The sequence below is a fragment of the Haliotis cracherodii genome, unplaced genomic scaffold, assembly GCF_022045235.1.
Source record: "Haliotis cracherodii isolate W230 unplaced genomic scaffold, xgHalCrac1.p SCAF_4, whole genome shotgun sequence".
NCBI classification, from domain to species: domain Eukaryota; kingdom Metazoa; phylum Mollusca; class Gastropoda; order Lepetellida; family Haliotidae; genus Haliotis; species Haliotis cracherodii.
The window spans coordinates 28386640-28411872 of record NW_027266297.1 but is presented as its reverse complement, the minus strand read 5'-3'; the positions used below and the strand labels follow the sequence as shown (position 1 = coordinate 28411872).

Genomic DNA, 25233 nt, shown 5'->3' with positions numbered 1-25233 from the left:
CTGACATGCATCAACCAAATTAGCGAGCTTCACCACCCGATCCCGTTAATCGCCCCTTTCGACAAGTATACTTGCCTCTTACGGCAAGTATGGATTGCTGAAGACCTATTCTAACCCGGATCTTCCCGGAGCTAATAAAAAGTATACTTTAAATTTGCATATCATGGCGTAAACATTTAAAATGAACAATCATTCCCAGATGCAAGAAAAGAACCACTCGTGACCATGAGTTTCGTATCCTGTACGAATGGTTAAAGGGAAATAGTTCATTGAATCTTTGTGATTCACTTGTTGGCTTGAAGATGTCTTGCCACTTCACTCTGTGGCTCCAATATCCCTTCATATTAAAGGCTAGGTAAACTGAACGTAACAATTTTGCAGAGTTTAGTACTGTCATAGCGACTGATTTACGACTAAAGTACATTTGACTCCAAAGGCTAATTACCCTGTAGCCATGACATGCATGTATATGTCTCCATTACTTAATTGTTTAAGACACTAATCCCCGTTGTTAATCCTCACCAACATTTCATTGTGTTTTGACTGTCTGTCAGCCTGGACTACCATATCACTTCCCTTTAACTACTGCTTTTTATAGAATGGCATTTATTGCCTTAATTGATCATCCCCTGAACTATGTCGGTTCATCACGCCCTTTGTCCAAAGTCCAAAGCAACGTCATTGTCTTTTTGTCTGTCCATTGTTGTTAATTACTATATATGTGTTACCATTAGTATATGTGTTAGCCAAGCTTGGTATTCCGAGTGCTGGTGTAGGGACGACCACGAGCAGGATGTGCCGCTCGTAGGAAACGTCCTGAGGTGAGCTGGAGCTCCGCTCACCTCATGTATGCCTGAGCTGGAAGGTCCGCTCATCGCGGAGCGCGTGATTTCAGTACTTTCACTTGGACATTTAAACATTTTCTAAGAAGGTAATGAATCTAGGAATATTTATGTTCGTGACAACATCTCGATCACGTTTTTCACCTCAGTTGTCCTTTTAACTTTTTCTGACAACCTTTGCGGACTATTGATGACAACAACAACATGGCAGTAAAATAACCTTCCTGTAATGGCATATGACTTTGGCAGACAAAAAAACTGATTATGTAACAAGCTCTGCCAGTTTGTATAAAAGTCAACACGTAGCACAAAACCTACATCGATTCTGTTCCTGAAAATTGAACACAAATTGTTTTGAGCTCGGCGACTCGGTTTAAAAGGATGCAGACTAACTAGTAGGGAAATATCTTTTATTTGTACATGTAGTGTAAAACTTTTAGCCAATCAGACAAGACTAACAGTATTGATCAAGTACTTCATTTATTGTATGTATGTATGTATGTATGTATGTATGTATGTATGTATGTATGTATGTATGTATGTATGTATGTATGTATGTATGTATGTATGTATGTAGAATTAAAAAAAAGACAGAACGTTGTACTGGACCAGTGACGTATCAATACCAAGACTGCGTTACCTTGGAAGTGCGTCAAAACAAAACTAACTTTCCTTATCACTTTGTGTAGGCAGAGGATGGTCGGAACAAGAAGGATGCATGTTTCACCGCTGTTGTGCTGTGAAATATTGGGATTCATCCTTCACTATTTTCCTTCTGTCTACGGTAAGTCCTTCAATTACTGTATGGCATACTATTATTATTATCATTGGTTATCACTCTGAATCTTTATGTATAGATCTAAATATGAAACAAATGAGACAGTTTCACTCTTTTATTTCTGGTTCAGGTGGGTACATCATTCAAAGGGACTAGGCTATTTGACCATTATTGAACGATCATCCATATACCTTGAGCTCATGGAGTTCTTGGCCAAATTCACCCGTTTTGATTTTGACAATCCAAGCAGACATTCTGATTTATATGCATAAAGCAAAAGATCAACAAGAACGGGAGCACAATTGGTGCCCATGGGGATGCCTACTTCCTGCCGTAATGTCTTATTTCCAACTTTCACACAGATGTTCTTGTGAGGACATTTTACATATTGTTCTCTCAGTGAACTTCAGGTGAAATTCAGATGACTTTTGCTCTTTTTTGCAAATTGTCCTGAACCTCTGAAATATCGAAATGTAACTATATCTATCGTTACCAACAAATGGCCCATGTATCACGGAGTTAAGTGTTTCCTTAAGTGTGCCATGCAGGACAGTGGTTTACCAAGTTGAAAATCAAATGCTTTGGCATTATTAATTGAACTTTGTTTTTTTCTATACTAATCAATCATGTCAATGAGGTCCTTTGAGGTTTTGAGAATCCACATAGTATTAATTACACCTGTCTCAAATACTTTCTACGAATATATAGAATTCCTTCATTGATTGTATCAAAGGTTATCGTTAATATTTGAGACAGAGATTTGTTAGTACATTACGTTTTTCTGGACGCAGCAATATACATGTATCTCGCTTTGTATGGATATGTATTGAGCGTTGGAATCTAATATAAATGTGGAATGGACATATTCTAGGTTTTAGAGTCAGGTCAAAAGGTGATCGTACTGATGCGTGTTTTTCACAGATTTTTTTTTTAAACGCTGCCCACAATATGTTGGTCCGTATTGGAAAAACTGTCGGTCACCAATGACTGTATTGGAGCAGTGTGATGAGTCTTGGCAGCCACAAGTACTTGATTTTACATCATGACCTGTCTATTTACTTTAACTCGTTGCCTTAATTGAACAACTTGGATTCAATGGTGTGAAACGGTTGGAGGTGCGTGAAATGTGAAATAGTGTGGGACATTTTCCGAAACCGGAATAAGAATGTTACTTAATTTTAAGGCATCAACGCCTTTATAAGCAACATGCTGTCTTTGTCTGAGAGTCTGTTTCTGGTTTGGTCCAACGTTTCAGAGTAATATCAAGAACGATACTCTCTAGTCGATACTGTCTGCAGACCCATCCATCACTAATTATTGCTGGAGTCATTTGATTTCCTTCAACAACATAGAGGATGTCTTACTTTATGGAGTCCCAATGGTTCCTGAAGGAGAAGCAACAAATCTTCCAAATTGATGCATCATTTGGCCTTCGTCCTTTTTTGTGTCCATGGTTGCGTTGACGTCTTTGGCATACCAGACAGACCCAATTCATTGATGCTGGCAGTTAGTTGATTAGAAACACTGTCAACGTCTCGTATTGTGCCATAACATCAATCTGGCATTGCTGTACATTTTCTCTGAACATTGTCTAAGGTCGACTGCATTTAAGGCTATAAGATGGGGATGGTATATCTTCTCTGATTGGTTCATATATTGAATAATGAATTACGCAATTAAACATATATGAGCCACATCACACACAATAAGAAAACAAATGTATTGACCATTCACTATTCGCATGTTAATATAAGTGTCAGCATTTTCAGAATCTCATCAAAACCAGATTTTCACTCCGATATTTGACACCTCTGTGGGTGAAAACCTGACAACCCCTCCATAGAAGGTCATTGTAAATCTAACATCCATCTAGAATATAGAGCACATATAAGATATTAGACATCACTATAGGGTTAAACTGAAATATGGAATTTTTAACGACAGAAAAGCGACCGAAAGTTATGTTTGACACCCTTTGTAAATGACATCATAATGAGTCAAAGAGACCTTGTGTTAAATTTTGAATAACCCTGTTGAAAACATTATTTACCAAACTTAATGAGACTTGAATATATAACACAACACTAGATAATTATTATCCGAAGAAGCAGATTTCATTGGGCTTAAAAGGCAAAATAGTGAAGAAAATGTGAGGTAATCTTATACTTCATATGCAAAGCTTATACATTCCAAATTAGATGTAGAATTGTTTTATTAATGATATCAGTGTTGACAGGAAGTACTGGTCTAATATCCCGAACTATCAAGAAACACCTATCCCTTTCATTCAGCATATTGCCTTGACAACGTTGCCAGTGGAAAACCTGCTGTCCAGAGTGCTGTTGGGTTCTCCGGTGTGCCGAGTCGAGCCGTGGACGGAAATGGGGAACTTATCTTCGAAGGTTCATCTTGTACGTACAGCCTCGCAACCAGTAGTCATCCACTGCCGTAGTGGCGGGTGGATCTGCAGAAGGTCGTTAACGTTGAGGCGGTCACCATCGTGAACAGAGGATTCAGCAAATTTAGAGAGTATCCATCATTCACACTGAATAACATCACGATATATTTCGTATGATTATAAACCAACGGCCAATCGAAACTTTAACACAGCGTTAAATCACCCGTGGTGGCGGGTGGATCTGCAGAAGGTCATAAACATCGAGGCGGTCACCATCGTTAACAGAGGACTCAGCGAAAAGGGTAAATTTTCATCATTCACATTGAATAATATCACGATGTATTTTTTATGTATGAGACGTTACAATTTTTGGTCGACATTGCGCTCCTAAACAGTAAAGCATACATACAGGCAATATATTCCGTCCACATATACCATACATTTATTACCTATTTGATTAATAAAGAAACAAATGCTCATGGATTTTTTATGATAATGGACAGGCCTCTGTCGCGTCCATTTACGCCGTCTTACCAATATTCCAGCAACATCACAGTTGGGGACACCAGAAATTAGCTTCACACATTGTATCCCCGGTGTGACGAGCAAACGCTTCAATGACTAGACTGCCCCGCCTACCCGGGTTAATGTCTCGCATCAGTGTTTTCAATAAAAATTCGAAAAAGTGTAGTGCTTGCATTTATAACGGAATGTCCTTTGACCAAGCGTTTATACGAGGTAGGCGTTTTTTTATAGTTTTTTAAATAGTTTTTATCGTTTAAAATGTCTCTCTTCGAGGCTTTGTCTTTGCGTCGTTTGAAGTGGCGTTTATTCTCTTATTCGACTTACGGTAGGTTAAACGGGGTAGGCTCGTTTCAGGAGCAAACTGTGGAATCTGTATATAATCACTACAGTACTGAAAGTGCTTATTGCTATTGAGGATTTTTTGAAGATGGTAGGCATTGTTAGTAGTATTATTAAGGGTAGAGCTTCGGCCTTTGCTACTTCATGTTTAATGTTTTATTATTGTTTCCTTTTCGAAAGGCAACATATGTTCAAATGAAAGTAGTGTTCACTTCCGCATCTTAAGTCACAAGCTGTTCAATATTATTGTCAAAGGGAGACAAAATCAGACAACAGATGCCTTTTGCAGGTCGTAATATTTAGTTTTCGAATTTACCTTTCAAAGACAAGAATTGTTCTCCGTTTAAATGTAGCCTAATTCCCTAACTTCAACGTGTTCAGCTAACGCTGTTAATGCATACCTCAAATGCTAAACTGGTGCCTTTTGCAATTCAGGAATGTAAAACTTTCGTTTTGTTCGCTTCCCAAGCTGATATGTAAGTCGAGGGTAGGAACTGAGTCCAAAACTGGGCTTCAAATGCAAAGCTCACACGCCATGTATTGTTTGTGCAGGATTTGCATAAATAATAAGGTTTTGTGCATTTACGTTTTGTATATACATCAAATGAGTAAGGTAATTCCTATTTCTTTGGGGGTTTAACCAATTCCATTCATCTTCATCATCCACCGGCCTCTCATAAGAAGGTTGAGTATTACTACTAAAGATTTCATGATAATCATACTGATGTCTATTTGTGGTATTTGTGCTCAGTTTCACAACTAATGTCTCGTACAAATACAAATACACATTTCTTACACAATATTTCGGTTTCAGACTGGCGTCTTCACGACTTTGACATTGAAATATTCTCAGCTGATCCAGTTGCAAACCCCGAAGCAAACGGTCAGATGTGTTATTCCTTCTTTGGGGAATTTGGGAGTGCAGTTACAGAAACTCCTAGATGCATGTATCCTGTTGAGGGGCGCTATGTCCGTATAAAGAAGAGGCAACATCTGAATAGTGAGGACAGGCTAACTCTGTATGAAGTGGCAGTCCACCCAAAGATAAATGGTCAGCGAAACAATATTCCAAATGTTTAACAGTTGAAACTTGTCAATTGTTCAGATTAACAATTGTTAAGGAGTATTGTACCATTATACCACTTCTGAAGACACTTCAAAGGACACCCACAGTTGGAAGGCTGAGCGTTGCAATACCGACCAGCCATGGCAGATTAAATTCAAACATATAAAAAACGTCGGATGTTCTGTAACTTCTTTTGAGAAGTATTATTAGTAGTAGTCGTTATGTGGATAGTAAATGCGTCGATTTAACTGATTTCTGTCCCGAAACACTTGCTAGGGATATATAATCGTTTTGTAATACCATGTTGTATCATGTAATGATATCTGATGAATACCATATAGCCGATCAATACCAGTTTCGCAAATAGAAATACGAATTATTTCTTTGACACTTTCAGAAAATAACTGCAGTTTCGGTCAGCGGTCCCCATCCACCTTTGTGCCCTTCACAGAGATGTATCACACGACCAGACCCAAGCATGAAATCATCGGCAGCTTGAAGACCTGCATGATTGAATGTACGATGATGTGGGCATGTGATGGCTTTAACTTTAATATCATGGATAGCAGTAATGACAATGGAACATGTGAGTTTGTGTCTGTGTCACTGGCTAAACTGTACGGCAAACCGGAATGGACATATTATAAGGCCTTGTGTTCCGAAACTTGATGTATTAGTACTGCTGTTCAACTCTGGCATAACATGTGCATGTGGCAAGGTGATTAATCAAAACAAACAGATTGAGCACATGCAGATCCGGACCAACAACAGAAACCTATGATGTGGATATTGCAATGTGTTTCAACAAATTTACTGTTTGTTTGCCTTACACATATATTGTCTTCTTATATGACGAGGTAAAGTAAATAATTGAATCTGAAACCAAAATCCAGTAATTCACACTCGGAACATATATTGGGATACGATGACACGTCATTGGGATACTATGACATGCAACCAACCGAGCCAGACCACCCACGTTAGTAGCCACCTACGACCGGCATATGGGGATTGCTGTGGGCGTATATTTTTACCAGGAATCCCAACATGTGTTTACCTAATTACAGAACATTTTAACAAGACGGAAGATGTGATTAGCTAGAAAACTACAAATTTCGTTCAATTATTCGTCTTCACGTGGTACATTTTGAGTCATACACAATCATCGAAGTATACACTGTCGGCCACATGAACAAAGAATGACAAGACGTCGAGGCATAGGTTGCTGGAGACCGTCGTTCTTATCCGGATTCCCGACTCGTAGATCTGACAGGAATAGTGATTCATGATTCACACTGATTCTATGCCAGGTCGGAAAGGAGTATGGAATGAAGCCAGTGTGAATTATAACTATCTACCATAACTGACTGCAGCTGATTAGATGTGTAATGTTTGGGAAACAACAAAACTCATGTACATGTTATTATGAAATCTGAGTGTCGAATACTCTACAATCGTATTTGTGTAAATTCAATGAATATGTTTTCTTCCCCTCAAATTTACAACTAAACGAAAAAATGCATTTTATCAAATTGTTACGTGTCGACTTCCAAATTGAAACAATAAGTTAACTAACTTAAAGTTATGGTCATTTCTGAGTGTCAAATATATTTAGATATTTGTATTAATTCAGTGAACATATTTTTCTTCCCATTTTATAACTGAATGAAAAACTGCATTTTCTCATATCCTAATATTGTTTCAACCTCATTGACTTATTGGAGGTATGTCGATAATGATACTGTTTGCCATCATCCTTTGTCATCGTGTTTTGTTGTTGTTTATCAATGTGTAATATTGCCGCATAACATTGCCTTCCTAGTTATGCATCTCTTGCTCATGGGCTCATGGGCTGGAGCTGCAGGAATATGGCTTGGCATAAATGGAGAGTTGACTATTGGAATGTTGAATCAATCCCTTTTGTAATACAGTCCTGTGTAGAGTGAATCTTTATACGAAACAGATTAATCTCATTTATTGGTGTTAAAATGAGTAAATAAGTGGGAGGGAATTGGCTATATAATGGTTTTTAAACAATATCATATTGTTTATATGAATGACGCTTTAATTAAACGTCTTGGAAATATTACCTTGTTTCAAGCTGAAATTCCTATTCAGATGCATAAAGAAAAAGTTCAGCAAGAAAGAAAGCACAACTGGTGCCCATTGTGATGCTTACTTCTTGCCTAAAATTCTTTCCCCAAATTTTTTTCAAAGATGTTATCAACGAGGAAGTGCAGCATTTCACTTATATAAGTGAACATCAGATGGCATTTGCTTTCATTTTTGACAAATCTATAAGTCAGTCAACTCTGTCTTCACTGATATTACAGCTTCTACAATGCACCTACGTTCATAAGATATCTGTACGTAAGGCCCAGTTTGAAACCAACTAACAACCAACAAGCGGTATTCAATCAACAATTGTATTATAAAATAAACTAGTTTTACAAATCTGTACCAAATACTGCACAGCAATTACTATGGCAGTACACAACAGAGTGATAGTACACAATTCAATGCCAGTATAATAATATCATGGCAGTGGTCAGTATGAAATACCAAAATACAGTGGAAAGGGCAAAGGTCAGTGATAATAATATATTTTCATCCAGAGGCGACAGTGGTCAAGCTTCCAAGTTAGGCTAGGCAGGGAATCAGGCATGATGAGCGATCCTCACATGAAGGCTGGTACCGTAGCGACTAAAATGCGTGAGAGATACCTAATTTTCATACAATACAATACCATATCATTGTCCGCGGTATACCGAACCGGAAGTTAAGACACCCCACTCACATCTAAACGTAGTAACTTCCTGACGAGTGTCAAAACACAATACAATGAGCGTCTAAGAAATCTCAACAGAAACAATGTAACACAGTTACAATCACTGTCAAACAACAAAATACACTCCAATATAACAATATACACTGCAATATAACATTATACACTGCAATATAACAATATCATTGGCTAAAGTATGTTAATCTCATTAAGTAGTCACTGAAGAAAAAAGATAATGCACTTTGGTGGTTATACGGAATGCATTGTATCGTGACCATAAGTTAAATAAAAGAAACAAGAACTTTCCAATAATCTACTCTATATGGCCGAGTTGAGTGTATAGTTTTTTATAAATATTTCCGTAAAGAATTTTAATTGTCTTGTTTCGGTTTCAGCTCGTTCTGTTTCAAACTATATTACTTGAGAAGTATAAAAAACAATTAGATTAACTCCAGCACTTATATAATTACGTATATTAACTTAACAAAAGCAAATTTGACCCTAATGACCTATACAATCACCAACAGCACCAATGTTTTGTTTTGCATGCCTTTACTTGCTTCTAATAACGTATGTAAACCTTTCTCCTGTTTTAGCGGAGTTTGCTAAAGTAGGCGGTCAGATACATGCGTAGGTCTTCAGCAACCCATGCTTGCCGTAAAATGCGACTATGCTTGTCGTAAGAGGCGACTAAGAGGTGGTCAGGCTCCCTGACTTGGTTGATGCATGTCATCGATCCCAATTGCGTGGATCGATGCTCATGTTTCCAATCACTGGATTGTCTGGTCCAGACTCGTTAATTTACAGACCGCCGTCATATAGCTGGAATATTGCTGAGTGCGGCTTTAAACGACAAACAAACAAACAAACATTCGTTGTGTTGTATTTCATATTGTTTTGTGTTTCTGGGACTTCCAGATGATAGTGATGACTACAACTGCATTTTGTGTTATCAGCGACATTGCAGTTTGATGCGTTTATTACGTGGGATACGTCTTTGCAGTGAGTGTGTTTCGTGCCTCACAGGCTATATTGACTTTATTGAATGATTTCATTGTATCGTCGTGGTGAAGTGTGTTCATGTGCCCAGTCGCCCTGCTGTGTGCCAAGACGGGAAGGTAGACTCTTCTACACCCATAGACTTTGAGATTTAGTAACAATTTCTGTGAACGTAATTGATATATTATTGTTATGCTTTAAACTTGAACATCTTGTATAATTAGATCTACATACTGCTTTCTCTTGTCCATATCTTTACACTTATCGTTGTCTTTGTGCTTTAAACTTGAACGTCTTGTATAATTAGATCTACATACTGCTTTCTCTTGTCCATATCTTTACATTTATCGTTGTCTTTGTGTTTGTATAGATGTATTTGCACATGCTGAGTACCATTCCTACCACCTGATTGCTTCTATAATTTTATTATGCCATACTTCCAATGTACCTGTTGTTTGCCATGATGTATTGATTGGTATTCACTGATTGATTCCTTATCTGTTTGACTTGAACCGTGTTCCCGGTCAAACCAATTAAATTTTTTACAAATCCGAACTTTAACCTAATATCTAAACTCTAATATCTCTAGTTAGGGTAAATTTAGTATTAAATTATTAACTTAGTATTTGGTTATATTTCAGTAGCTTAGTATTTATTTTTTAGAGTTGGATTTAACATCATGAACTCCCGTTTGCTTGTGTAGTATTTAGCTCTGTAATAAAGTGTACAATTACCTTTCAGAATAGTTTACTGTATCATCAACTTCCAATTTCTGGGGATACTACTGTGGTATACTGCACAAAATATTTAAGTTATTTTTCACAACAACATCTTCTTGCTTCCTCACTGCCACTCATGTCTTAGGTACAGTAATTATGTATATATGTAACCGGCTTCTTGGGCACGACGTCTTGACGACCTCCTTGGAAAGGCCGTGGGTGCTGGAGAGAAACAAATAGGTAAGACAGATCCGATGCTGAGATCGATGCTGTGGATAGGACTCTTACAAGGGCTGACGAAATTTCTTATCACAAATTCGACAACAGCCACACCTTGTAGTGAATATATCTCTCTCCGAAGAACAGAACAAGAGGTAAAGGGCCGATCATGGTTATCATACAAGACTAAATCTACTCCCGCAATGGCTGCTTTGAAATCTGAAACAAGGAGCTGGAAGAAAACAAGAGGGTGATCCATAAAACTCACGGGTGAAGTGGCAGAACTCAACACAAGAAGTGAATCACCAATTTTCTTATCACCGAGGCCCCCACGTAAAGGGAATACACTCATGGCAGTCTCAAAGACGACCCACTCGGTTTCCTTCTTCTTCATTTAGGACAACAGTAACTGTGCTCAGGGACACTCTGCACAGTTACTACCACCTACTTTGCTACATTCCAGGTAAAACAATTGTCAGAGGCCTCCAGTTACTTAGACACCCAGGATGAGACAAGGATGGGCAACTGATGCCTATGGTCAACCCGGGGGCACGGGTGGCCCAGTCGTCTAAGGTGTCGCGATTCGCTGTGCAGTGTTGCGTCCCTTGGGCACGCCAGAAACCTATGATTGTGGGTTCGAATCCCGGTTCGCCCCGATTATGTTTCTAGGTTTGTCAGCACCATACCCGTGCTCGTGGGTTTCACCGAAGTGGTAAACGTCTGAGACCTAACTTATAACGACATGATATAACTGCAATACTGTTAAAAGCGGCGTTAAACCCAACTCACTCACTCTATGGTCACTGTGGTCCATCGATGCGAACAGATCACCGATGGAATTCTTTAAACTTAGCAAAATCCTTGTTTTGGAACAACCTAGGTTTTTAGTGCACAAAGTCCCGGTGGTAAACACATAGCTGGTAAAGACATGTCTGACCTTGTGGGAAGTGCTTCAGAAGTTGAAGTTGCCGTTCATTGGGTGAAAACCAAAGCACTGTTGGATACGGGAGTCACAGTCTCAACCTTCAGCGAGTCCTTCCACAGCGAATCACCTATCTCACCTCCCAGTAATACCCATGTTGGGAGTCGAACCTGGGTCTTCGATCTGACGAGTCAACGCTTTAACCACAAGGCTACCCCACCGCCCCGTTCCTGCTCTGGTTGGGACCAATGCACTGTTAAGTGTAAAGAACTACATGGAGAGAGGTTCTTGCCGCCCGGTAACCTATATGCCCAATGATATTTAGCACTTAGCTGCTGTGAAAAATTCCGGGGGAAAGAGTTGCTAAAATACTACTGACTACGCCAAGAAGTTTGAACTACATACTGATGCCAGTAGTCATGGACTTGGCGCTATTGAATGGACTCAGCTCATCGGCTCGAGTTATTAGCTATAAAATGGGAAGTGATGGAGAAAGTCAAGAATTACCTTTATTGGTACAGTATACACAGACAATAATCCATTGACTTACATTCTTACAGCGGCTAAGCTGGATCCTACAGGTCATCATCGTTTGTAAGCAGCATTATCAGCCTACGACTTTGACATCATTTGTCATCCTGGACAGATCAATGCAGATGCTGAAGCATTACCAAGTTTAAAGAGACTAACCACGAGGAGAAAGATATGGAAGTATCTGGAATATCTACAGACTAAGTAAAATCCATTTGTCACACTATCTATACTCTTTTCTGTAATCACTTAACCTCACTGCCGATGTTGTGGACATTGAAATGGACATGATATCCGCAAACCGCAGTCTCCAGATCAAACACCCAGGCCATGGATTGATTGTGTAAGAGCTGGTCAGAAAGCCAAACGAGAAGTAGTTCCTAAGTGAAAGGCCAACTCCTCATGGAGCTCTTTACAGACACATTAACATAGGAGAATAGAAAAGAAGAAGACAACTGGTGCTGGCATCCCATGTGGAAATGGCTTTACTTGGATGTCATTATGAAGTGGGTCATCCAGGGGCCGGACTCTTTCCTTACGAAGAGACAGATTTTTCTGGCAACCTGAGAGACACAGAAGAATGGATCCATGCCTGTAGAAGATGTCTTAGAAGAAAAGTTCCTTCCAATGCCAGAGCTGCCTTGGTAAGCATACAGACGACAGATAGCAGCCAGGCGTTCCAGAAGTTCAACCAGGAAGCCCTCTTGGATGACATCAGGGGAACACCTGATGAGCTACTAGATCCCGACCACGACAGGGAGAGGAGATCTCGGCCCAACCAGAAATTTGCCTCCAGTTGCGTCTTGGAACACGTATCGGGTAAATTTATTTCAAATATTGATGGTAACATAAATGACGAGGGCGAAAGGGAAGTTTTTTTAAATATTTTAGTATAGTCTGTTTCTGGTTAAGCCAGTTTCTGCCTCAAGCTGTAATACATGAGCAGAATAAAAAAACAATTAGATTAGCTCCAGTACGTGTATAACTACTAAAATACCAATAGCCACTTTCACCCAAATGCAACAACCAACATCACAAGCGCTCTTGTTTTGCCTGCCTTTTCTTGCTTTTTAATTTTGTAAGTCAACTTTTATCCCGTTTTAGCTGAGTTTGTAAAGCACTTGGTCAGATGCGTGTGTTGAGTTGTGCTAGTTTTGTGTTTCTTGGAAACAAGACTATGGTAATTGTTCTGACATCATACACGTATTTGCCAGCTCATTGCCACACAGTGAGTTAAAAGCGAATAAAGGAACAGCTGTCAACTCACACCCCAGTCGCGTGGTTTGTGTTTTTTCGTCCTAACCCATAGCCTTCCCCGCTACAGTTTGTCAACATGAAATTTCATGAAGTCACCATGGTCTCCAGCTGCAAGAGGCAGTCCATGTCCACAACTATCTGATCGCCGAGCTGATGACGCTTCATCTTCGCTGCCTCAGGTTATGGGCCTTCGCTTGGCTGATTTACGACACATACGTTCAAAACTGACGCTATACATCTGTTATAATTGTAATCGTGAAAATTGGTCGAAGTTACATTGATTTAAATGTTTGCAAGTATGCCCATATTAAACCTTCTTTCAGCTGCATCTATTGACTATTAATATGATATCTTTATGGTTGCCACAAACTGTTAAATATCCAATCGATTTCCTTAATGAATATGTAATTTTGTTTTCAAGGCACCGACGTAATATCTGTATCATGACTCACAGCATGGTTTACTTGATAGTCACACTAGATAAACATGTACATGGATATCCGTGGCACACATCTGCTTAACGACAGCACGTGGTATCTTTGTTTGTTTGTCCTGATGGAATATTTCAGAATGAACGATTTATCACTTTTACCCGAATCTTTACAATCGTTAAAATTGACAAAATATCACAAATAAGTGGTTTAACATCATTTATTGAGCATTCACGAATATTCGTTTTGATCTATTGTAGTTTTATTATGTGTGATCAATCTATGCATTTGTGAACTATTGGGGTAAACTGACAATAACGTACTGTGCGTAATGTTGTATGTACTTTTAGCTCAACGAGCTAAGACACTTTCGTCATGTAGAATTACACCTATGGCTAAATACACATAGATTACTATACGCCTGCGACTGATATCAATGTGCAAACAAAGGCACCAGAGAAATGAAGATTACCATCTTCAACAAGTACCATCTTTTAACATCTTATGCTATGACGCGGCTGGGGATCGAACACCGGACCTTCCGCTCTCTGTCACTAGACCACGGAGGCGGTCTGGTCAGTTTACGATCTTGTTACAGATGAAGTTAGGTAAATGTAACTTGATTAATTTCGTGTGTCCATACCCAGATGGCGTTGGGCGCTGCCCATCTCAACCACAGACATTACCTACATGCCGCCTTCGTATACTTACAATAGAGTTGATAGTCGCGCAAAACAGACCAAAAACAAACAAATATAACAATAACTCTTTGTCGATTGTGTCATTGATTTTTACCTTACATCTCATAGTTAAGATGATCCACCTCATATATTTTAATGATCCTTCGACATCTTGAACCCCAGTATTTTCTGTTACTGACAATGTTTAAGGATGCCACCAGCTATAAACGATTCATAATGACACGCTGTGTATGACAAGCGAGGATTGTTTACCTCTTTTGGGAATTCATCGTTGTATATAATCTATATCACCGTGGTCCGGATGGGATACTGCCATGTGCAGAAGTACACTATCTCCTTTGCCTACGGTTGATGATAACATGACAGCAAAGTTACCTTCCTTCAGGGGCATATGGCAAACATTCTAAATGTCTAATCATTTATAGTCATAGTTTTAGTCAAGTGTATTTGGCCCTCCATTTCGGACTTCGTTAGACAAACAACTGATGACCTAAACAATTTTATTAGTGATGCCCATTAACAATATCTACTTACGTACACAACACGTACATCGATTCTGGTCCTGAAAATTGATACAATTCAGCCAAACACAAAAGGACACTAGTACTGGTCAAGTACTTTATGTATTTATATGGCTTCCAATAACCTATCAATAGCAAGGCTGCATTACCATGGAAGAGGACTCAAAGCAAGCCGCGCTGTCCTTATCAGCCTGTGTGGGTTGATATCGGTGTAGGGGAGGATGCATGTTTCAGCGCTGTTTTGCTGTCAAATGCTGGTGTTCGTCCTTCACTATTTTCCTTCTGTGTGTGGTAAGTCCTATACTTACTTTCGGGCGTACAATAATTTTTCATAAAAGAACGTGTTTGCTGGACTGCTTAAACACCTCCTTCCAATAAGTACGCAATCAAATATATGTAAGCCTTGCTTTTTGTAGGCCCATTCATCTGCAAAGGTTCCTGGAGTCGTTTGATTTATTTTAACAATACAGAGTATACTGGTCTTGTTTTTACTTTATGTAGTCCCACTGGTTCCTGAAGGAGAGGCAACAATTTTTCCAAATTATCGTATCATTTTTCCGTCATTCTTTCTTGTAACCATAGTTGAATCTACGTCTTTTGTATGCTGGAAACAGACTCAATATATTGACATTGGTAGGTCGTTGGTGGTTGAGGTAGTTTGGTATTTGTCCGATTTTCTCACAATTTTCACGTCGAGAATCAAGTATCTGTACCTTTATCACTATATTGGTTGTCATTTTTCTCCCAGTTTTGGATGGCATCGCCTAGCCATTGCGTTTATCTACGTTCCCCAGCTACATATATGGGTACCAACTCACTAGACACACTTCCCTCCCAAACGTAGGGTCGTCCGATGTACGGCGTCATCAAATTTTGAAGGCATGTTCGAATCTCCAGAAATGACATCATGATAGAACAATGTTTCATCGTGAAATAAACCACGCATTTTTCTTCACTCTTTTTTGCGAGTTAATGCGCAGCTGTCTTATATTAACTTATCAATATATACTGAACCACAACAGAAACGTTACCCAATGTAACATTGCATGTAAAGTTGTCATTTAAATATCTGGGTAATTTTTGTCAAAGTTTCGAAAATTTAACATTACCTTGTCCGGAAAAAGTGAAATTTGATGACTATAAAACTGATCGCCCAAACGCATCACTGCAACGACCATGGTAACCCGATGCACGTGAGTTCCGTGCACATTGAAATGCACATGTGTTCCTCAATTTCTTGCCCCATAAAAATCCACCCAGATCGGTTAACACTCATTCGTTATTGAATTGCTACCGCATGCGAAGATTGACAAGAAATCAGCGACACCAAGCCCTTGGATGATTGCAAGCTGGACAAACCGCCCGGGATGAAGCCCATGCATTTCAAGTCCACGTTAGGACCATATATCGGCTCCAGCAACGGTACCAGACCACCAACACTACAGATGACCGACCACGTAGTGGAAGATCTAGTGTCACCACCCGACGTCAGGAACGTCAGATTGTGCGACAGCATCTTCAAGATCGCGTTGTTACTGCTGCGGAAACAGCTCGACAGACCATGGGGACACACCAGAGACACATAAGAGCGGACACCGTGCGTCGACGATTGACGAGCAGACACCTCCACTGTCACAGACCACACCGAGGACCCATTCTGACACCACATCATCGCCGGGACCGTCTTCAGTGGGCAACACAGCATCAGCATTGGCGCAACCAGCACTGAGTCCTCTTCTGAGACGAGAACCGTTACTGTATCTCAAAAGTAGATGGCAGAGAGAGAGAGAGAGAGAGAGAGAGAGAGAGAGAGAGAGAGAGAGAGAGTCAGTCTGGCGACGCCGTGGGGAACGTTATTCGGATGCTTGTCTTGTTGAGAGATACTCGTGGGTTTGTCCGAGCATCATTGTGTGGGGTGGCATTGGTCTTGCACAGATGGTCGGCCCTGTGGTCTTCCAGAACATCGGTCCAGAGAGAGGCAATGGTGTCACAGCAGCTCGGTACATTGATCAAGTCTTGAGACCACACGGCATACCTCATTTGGTACGTCGCCGCAACCACGAGTTTCAGCATGATAACGCCCGTGCCCACACTGCGAGAGCAACAAGAGATTTCCTCCGTCTGAACCATGCAGTGGCCTACCTTCAGTCCCAATTTAAATCCCATTGAGCACCTGTGGGACGAGATTCAAAGATGGCTGAATGACGTCCGACCAAGGCCGTCAACTGCAGCTGAACTGCGTCAGGCGTTTCTCAGAGTGTGGGCTTAAGTGCCTATGGCCTCCATCAACCGCTGCATCCATTCCACGTATCGACGTTGCACGGCAGTCATCAATGCACATGGCGGACACACGAGAAACATTTGTGATGCCATTTTTTCAGAGACTAGTGTTGTGTTTCACTTTAAGAACATTTGACACTTTAATGATCGGTTTGCCAAGTGCCATCTTCATATGTCTCAAAGTCTGTTTACATTGTTTGGACAAATAAGGTTTCTCATATATCTATCCATGGTGACGTTTCTTTTGCGGTTCAGTATATATGTCCTTTTTCAAAATCTCATCAAAATTAGACATTGTACTTCGATACGCTATCTCTGTGTATGAAAATCTGACATCAGTCCATAGAATGTTATCATAAGTAGGAATCCAACAACCATCTAGACTATAGAGTTTATCAAAGATATTAGACATCACTACATAGTTAAACTAAGATATGCAGTTTGACGAAAGCTATGTTTAACTTTGTGAGATTGTGACGATCTTTGTTGAGAACACGATTTACCAAACATAATGAGACATGTAACAAACTTATACATGTTTGAATGTGTGTGCTTATTCTGATATTTATGCATCCCAGTGATTGATGTCATTTATTGGGCTGAACTTCATATGTGACCCTATTACACTCCAACTTTGATAAAAAAATGTTTTATTAATAACAGTAATGTTGATAGGAAGTACTAGTCTAAAACTTCTTCTCTTTAACCTAGCATAATGCCTTGACAACGTTGCCAGTGGAAAACCTGCTGTCCAGAGTGCTATTAAGTTCTCAGCTGTTCCGGGGCGAGCCGTGGACGGAAATGGAGAACTTGACTGGGAAGGTTCATCACGTTCAAAAATCGCTTCCGGGGTTAAAATGTATTTTGTGTTCACTACACTAGTCGACTGTATGTATTTTCGAGCGTCTAGGGGCTCAGTGTCGACCTGATCGAACATTGTCACTTTTCATCGCCTCAGTTATTTACACATGGTAGAACTTTATCTTAAACTGAATGCGTTATGCGTTACCGGGATATAACTGAAATACTGGTCAATAGATCGGAGTTATATCCCACTTGCTCACTTCGTCAACCAATAGAAACAGATTATTGTCAAACTAGAATATTATACGCATGCAGTTTTCAATTATAATAAACATCAACATGAACATGTTTCTTAAGTTTCAGACTGTTAGTATAGTCCGTAAGATATTTACTAGCATTATTAATAAATGCTTGGTTTTGTGTTCGGATACACTTGATAAGATCGAGAGAAAGCAAGCAGGTTTTCGACGAGGTTACTCTGCCACTGATAGCATATTTATCATCAAGACTCTTATAGACAGGTATATTCAACGTAAACCTGTACGCTTTATGTGTAGACATTTCTACAGCATTCGATTCACTCTGTAGACACAAGTTATGGTATCTATTTAATTCAAATGGTGTCAGTAATAAAACGGGCAAATTGCTATGTAGTATTTACAAGTAAACAAAATGCCATGTATTCATACTCTTTTATCTGCCATACTAGTGTACGCCAAGGATGTGTATTAAGCCCTTTTTTGTTTCGTTTTTTATTAATGAGCTTGCTGTCCAAATCATAAGAAATTATGATAATGGTATACAATTACATCCTGAACTTATAAAATGTTTATTTATGTTACTATTTGCAGATGCTATAATCAAGTACTGTAAAGGGTAAACAAACTTTGATAAATCAGCTAGAATGGTACTGTGATATGTGGAAAGTTAATGTTAATTTCGATAAGACAAATATTGTTGTATTTAGGAAAGGAAATACGCTGTCAAAGAATGAAAAGTGGTACTTTCGGGGATATTTACTTCAACCTGAAACCTCTTATAAATATCTTGTTGTAATAGTTTCAAGTAAATTATTATCGAACCGAAATAATTATGCGTAATGCACTATATAATCAGCATATTGGTTAAGATTATTAAAAATGCCATAAAGTAGATTACAAAAAAATGTCATATGATTTTAGTGTATGAAAAAATATGGAGTTCAAACTGGGCATACAATGTTACATGTCTACTGTATAAATGTGGGCATGGTTACATCTGGGATAACCAATGTTTCTAAGAGAATCATGCCATGTTCATATTAAAAATAAGGAAGACACTTTTTCACATGTACTTTCAAACATGGAGATTTACTGTAGATGTTTCTATCAAATGTGAATATTATGGATATTTTATAATACATTTCTAGCAAATGTGAATAATATAGATATTCTAAAATGAACATATGCCAGGAGTTATTCAACTGATGTAAATGTAAGAAAATGCAGAATATGTTTAGCACAATTTTGATGCAGCTCACAGAGGCTAATGGTTAAAGTTGGCAGACACAAAAAAATATCAACATTTTTAAGATTATGCTGACATTGTTCCTTATTTGTCGTCAAAGTTGAATTCCCTTTTTTACTTGTTTGTTGTAAATGTGATTATTTAATTAACAAAATACCATGTACATCCAAATTTAAATTAATACAAATTTTTCTCTGTAATATCACATCTATATTTATATGTCATGCCATGTTATTACGAAATGGATCCTTGTAACATTTTTAACTGCTTCCAAATTGTCATGTATTCTGTACTATAGGCCTGTGGCCTTACAGTTACGTATGAATAAACTGAATTGAATATACATACATGGTCAATTAAGAATTGACTTTCACTTCGCAAGCTCCGACGTTCATACAGTTTGGCTCTCAATCAATGATGGTTCATACTCCAATGACCTCACACAAGGTGAAAGTCAATTCTTATAATTTTTCATCACAATTTCCTACCTCACAGGATGTAGGCCAAAATCTATACACAATTCATTTAATATGTGTGAATTCATGTTTACACTCACAGCCATACAACAACCAGCTATATCGCGGAATAAAATAGTTCCCCCAAAGGAGAGGTCACATGAGCTTATGGATACACAACTTGCTCTTCAGAAAGATCAGCAACACATGTATTCAAATAACGTCACCATTAGATCAGGACCCTTGAAGATCCGGGGTAGAATAGGTCTTCAGCAACACATGCTTGCCCTAAAAGGTGACTATGCCTTTGTCGTAAGAGGCGACTAACGGGATCGGGTGGTCAGGCTGGCTGGCATGCTTGATGCATGTGATCGATCCCAATTGCGTGGATTGCTCATGATGTCAATCACTGGATTGTCTGGTCCAGATTCGGATTATTGGCAAGCCGCCGTCATATAGCCGGAATATTGCTGAGTGCGGCGTTAAACAAGAAAGAAATAAACAAACCATTAGATGAGAAAGATCTGTCCAGATCTACCTCAGAAAGTCAGTCACAATGACAGCGCGTCGGTATACATTGACATCAAGTACGATGTCAAAATGGCCGACACGTGACGGGGGAGATTTCGGGAGTTGCTAATGAACCCATGAACATGTTTTAGTTATCATTGATCGATTGGTCGATCACTGAAAGGCGATTAAAGATGTGTCAAACAGATACTAAGGTAAAGTCGTAAATTGCTGTAGACAGTCAATACCAGCCTAGACACGGACCGAGTCGATACTACCATAGTTTGGATGTGCATTTCTTCTTCTTGTTCACTAAGATGGGTCATGGCGAAGATATTCGTGAACGATAGTGCAGTCAAACTCTGACAAGATTAAAGGGTCTAAATGATCAGAAAGAACGCTTCTGTACGTATTTGTGCAGGAATGTATAAGTAGTCCCTCAGTGTTAACGTCATTTCAAGAAGACGGTCTCGTTAAAAACGTCTGAACGTCAAATAGTGTCGTTCATACACTTATGAACGTCACTTTCGCGGTCAGGTGACTGACATCTCGTCCAATTGAAAAGCCGTATATCATGTAAACTTCAAATTAAAAAATCATATGATGTTGATGTTTATTTCCGGTGCTTATCTCATCGGTTGTTCAATATTCATGGTGCCTTTTGTATTTTGCGATTTCCAAAACAAGACATGTGGAGGACATTTCCCAGTTTGACGCACCAGTGACAAAAATGGTGTCAAGTGCAATTACCTATTTGACTTGACTGTGCATGTGTTTTTGATAGATGTCACAGACGGCGCAGGATACGCTTACCTTTTCGTGAACACCTGATATAGTCGGAATTGTAAAATCGACTCTGCGTTTGGCAGGGATCTCTTAGGAATATGGAAAGGGTTTTGTCTTTATATTTATGAATATGGAAAGAATTTTGTCGTTTTTAATTAGATATTAGTAGTATTCAAATGCCCACAGGGTTCGCTTACGGAACGTCACTGCTCACATAAAGTTGCATACACATTCGTACTTATCAGGAAATGAAAGTTTTGCACTAACCTAGCAGAAAATCATGTTGGTTGTATCGGTTGTTTCCAATACATGGGGGGCGGTCGGGTAGCCTGGTGGTTAAAGCGTTCGCTTGTCACGCCGAAGACCCGGGTTCGATTCCCGACATGGGTACAATGTGTGAGGCCCATTTCTGGTGTCCCCCGCCGTGATATTACTGGAATATTGCTAAAAGCTCCTTAAAACCATACTCACTCACTCACTCCAACACATGGCTTGAAGAGCGACTCTCAGATACGTCTGTATTGCTTTTGGGAGATTTGCACAAATATCAAGCCTTTGTGCTTTTTCCTTTTACATATATATCAGACAAGTAAGGCATTTTCAATTTCTGTTTCACTTCACTTCACTTCACCTTTAACCGATTGAAGTCGAGTGTTATTGCTGAATACTACATGTTTGACATCATAATCATACTTATCCTTGTTTGCAGCTAGATTGCGATGCTCAGTTTCGCAATTGTCTCGTACAAATACAAATACACATTTCTTACACAATATTTTAGTTTCAGACTGGCGTCTTCACGACTTCGACATTGAAATATTCTCAGCCGATCCAGTTGCAAACCCTGAAGCAAATGGTCAGATGTGTTATTCCTTCTTTGGGGAATTTGGGAGTGCAGTTACTGAAACGCTTAGATGCATGTATCCCGTTGAGGGGGGATATGTCCGGATAAAGAAGAGGCATCTGAATGGTGACGACAGGCTAACTCTGTGTGAACTGGCAGTCCACCCAAAGATATATGGTCAGCAAAACAATATTCTGAATGTTTAATAGTTGAACCTTGTTAATTGTTCGGAATAGCAATTGTTCGGGAAACGAATCATTGTTATGGAGTATTGTAACTTTAATACTTTAAAAACTTTAATACATAGCATAACGTTGACGCTGTCAACCGGCCTTTCCATTTCCGTGGAAATATAAGGCCAAGACACCCAAGGAAATTTAACTGAAGTAGCAAACTGTACCTATTTGATTTATTTAGTTGGCATTTTAACAATCTCATAAACGATTTACTTAGACTTGATTTCTGCTAAAATCAGATGTCACTGATATTGAGATGAAGCAAATTTTAGAATGCACATATTAGAACAGAAAAAATAAATTACCATTTGATAGTTATTAATATATAAAACATCAACGCCGGAATCTAACACCTCTCGATTTTCCGATAACACAGATTTCATTGGACGTGACAGGCAAAATAGCAGTGAAAATTATATACGTAGATCACTGAAAATTAGTGATGACACCAGTTGCTCGTGAAAAGGGTAAGCATGTCCCGTCCTACCGGTAGCACCGCCACACACTCACACGATTTGCATAAAAACATATGTATTTGTTGCCTGACGACACACAGCAGTACTCCTGCCAGGAACAAACCAGGCAATCAAATTATGGACCAGAAATCCAGCAAAAGGATAGCGCATTTACTGATTTTGTTGAAACTAAAACCTGTATGTAGTCATACTGTACTATGTTTCTTCATTGTAACATCTCTAGTACCAAGTACCAAACATATTAAAGCTATAACTTAAGTTAAGTTATGTTAATAATTGACATTTGTCGACACGGTTTGCAATATAGAAGACATTATTTTTAACTAAAGATAATAAGTATGGATGGTATAACAGGTATTACATAGGTGTGTGAATTTTACTGATTCTTTTCCCAAACTCTCACACTCAAATTATTTGATGCGTTTCACATGAAAATATTTCTTTGACACTTTCAGAAAATAACTGTAGCTTCAGTCAGAGGTCCCCGTCCACCTTTGTGCCCTTCACTGAGATGTATCACACGACCACACCCAGGCATGAAATCATCGGCAGCTTGAAGACCTGCATGATTGAATGTACGATGATGTGGGCATGTGATGGCTTCAACTTTAATATCCTGGATAGCAGTAATGGCAATGGAACATGTGAGTTTGTGTCTGTATCACTGGCAAAACTTTACGGCAAATCGGGATGGACATATTACAAGGCCATGTGTTCCGAAACTCCAGCACAATACGTGTAAGAACTGATGTATTGGTACGGCTGTTCATCCCTGGCATAACATGTGCAATGGCAAGGTGATTAATCAATGCTGTTGAGATATGTCCTTGCAAACATACAAGTCAGCTGTGTATGGTCAGCACTGCCAGTAACATAACACCCTTATTGAACAGATGAAGTTCCGGACCAACAACAGAAAAATGTTTCAACTCATTTCATGTATTTGTTTCAACTGATTAATTGTTTGTTTGTTAGTTGTTTAACTCCTCACTCAGCAATTGTCTAGTTATAAGACATGGATCTGTAAATAATTGAATCTGAAACCCAAATTAAGTGATTGACATCGATCCACGTAATTGGGATAAAATGACATGCAATCAACGAAGTCACCGAGCCTGACCACACGATGTAGTTGCCTCAGACGACCGGCATGCGGAGGTTGCTCTGGGCCTACATTCTACGCGGAATCCACACGGGTGTTCAACTAATTACAGAACGATTTAAAAAGGGGCGTTCGGTAGCAGAGAGGATGGAAGATGTGATCAGCTAGAAAACATGTTACACAGATGATAATTTGAAACATGCATTCAAATATTCATTTTCACGTGACATGTATATGAAATCATACAAAATCATCTAAATATACACTGTCAGCCACATGAACTAAGAATGACAATAGGTTGTATAGGTTGCTGGAGACCAATCTCCTTGTCCAGATTCCCGATGGGTTGATCTAATAGGTATATTGATTCATGATTCAAATCGACCGTGTTCCAGATCGGAAAGGTGGTTGGAATGAAGCCTGTGTGCATTATGAATTCTTCTCATCTAATGTGCTGTGCAATGTTAAGGAAACAGCAAAACTCATTTAAATGCTGTTATTATATCTGAGCGTAGAATATTTTTCGATCGTAATTGTATAAATTTAATTGATATGTTTTTCCCCCGTCAAATTTACAACTAAACGAGTGAGTGAGTATGGTTTTACGCCGCTTTTTGCAATATTCCAGCAATATCACGGCGGGGGACACCAGAAATGGGCTTCACACATTGTACCCATGTCGGGAATCGAACCCGTGTCTTCGGCGTGACGACCGACCGCCCCTACAACTAAACGAAAGATTGCATGTCCTCATATTGTCCAGTTCCAAATCGAAGCAATAAGTTAACCCAGAAATCTGATTCAGCGTGAAACCAACAAACAACAAAGACATGTTATACAATTAACAATTGGATTATAAAATCGACTTGGTTTACAAATCAATACACATTACTACACAGTGATTACAATGGCAGTACAAAATAGAGTGGCAGTATAAAACTCAATGGCAGAACAATTACAATGGTGGTACAAAACAGAGTGGCAGTACAAAACTCAATGGCAGAACAATTACAGTGGTGGTACAAAATAGGGTGGCAGTACAAAACTCAATGGCAGAACAATTACAATGGTGGTACAAAATAGAGTGGCAGTACAAAACTCAATGGCAGAACAATTACAGTGGTGGTACAAAATAGAGTGGCAGTACAAAACTCAATGGCAGAACAATTACAATGGTGGTACAAAATAGAGCGGCAGTACA

The 25233-nt window shown here is 39.2% G+C and overlaps 1 protein-coding gene and 1 pseudogene across 1 annotated transcript; both read left to right on the top strand.

The window, feature by feature from the left end:
• Nucleotides 1-1543: 1543 nt before the first annotated feature.
• On the top strand, nt 1544-6617 carry LOC139480530 (fucolectin-like; annotated as a pseudogene).
• A 5985-nt stretch (nt 6618-12602) lies between these two features.
• On the top strand, nt 12603-23672 carry LOC139479356 (uncharacterized). The gene is made up of 3 exons (XM_071262213.1): nt 12603-12942; nt 22156-22395; nt 23386-23672. The coding sequence occupies exons 1-3, from the start codon at nt 12603-12605 to the stop codon at nt 23670-23672; spliced, it is 867 nt and encodes a 288-aa protein (XP_071118314.1).
• Nucleotides 23673-25233: the final 1561 nt, after the last annotated feature.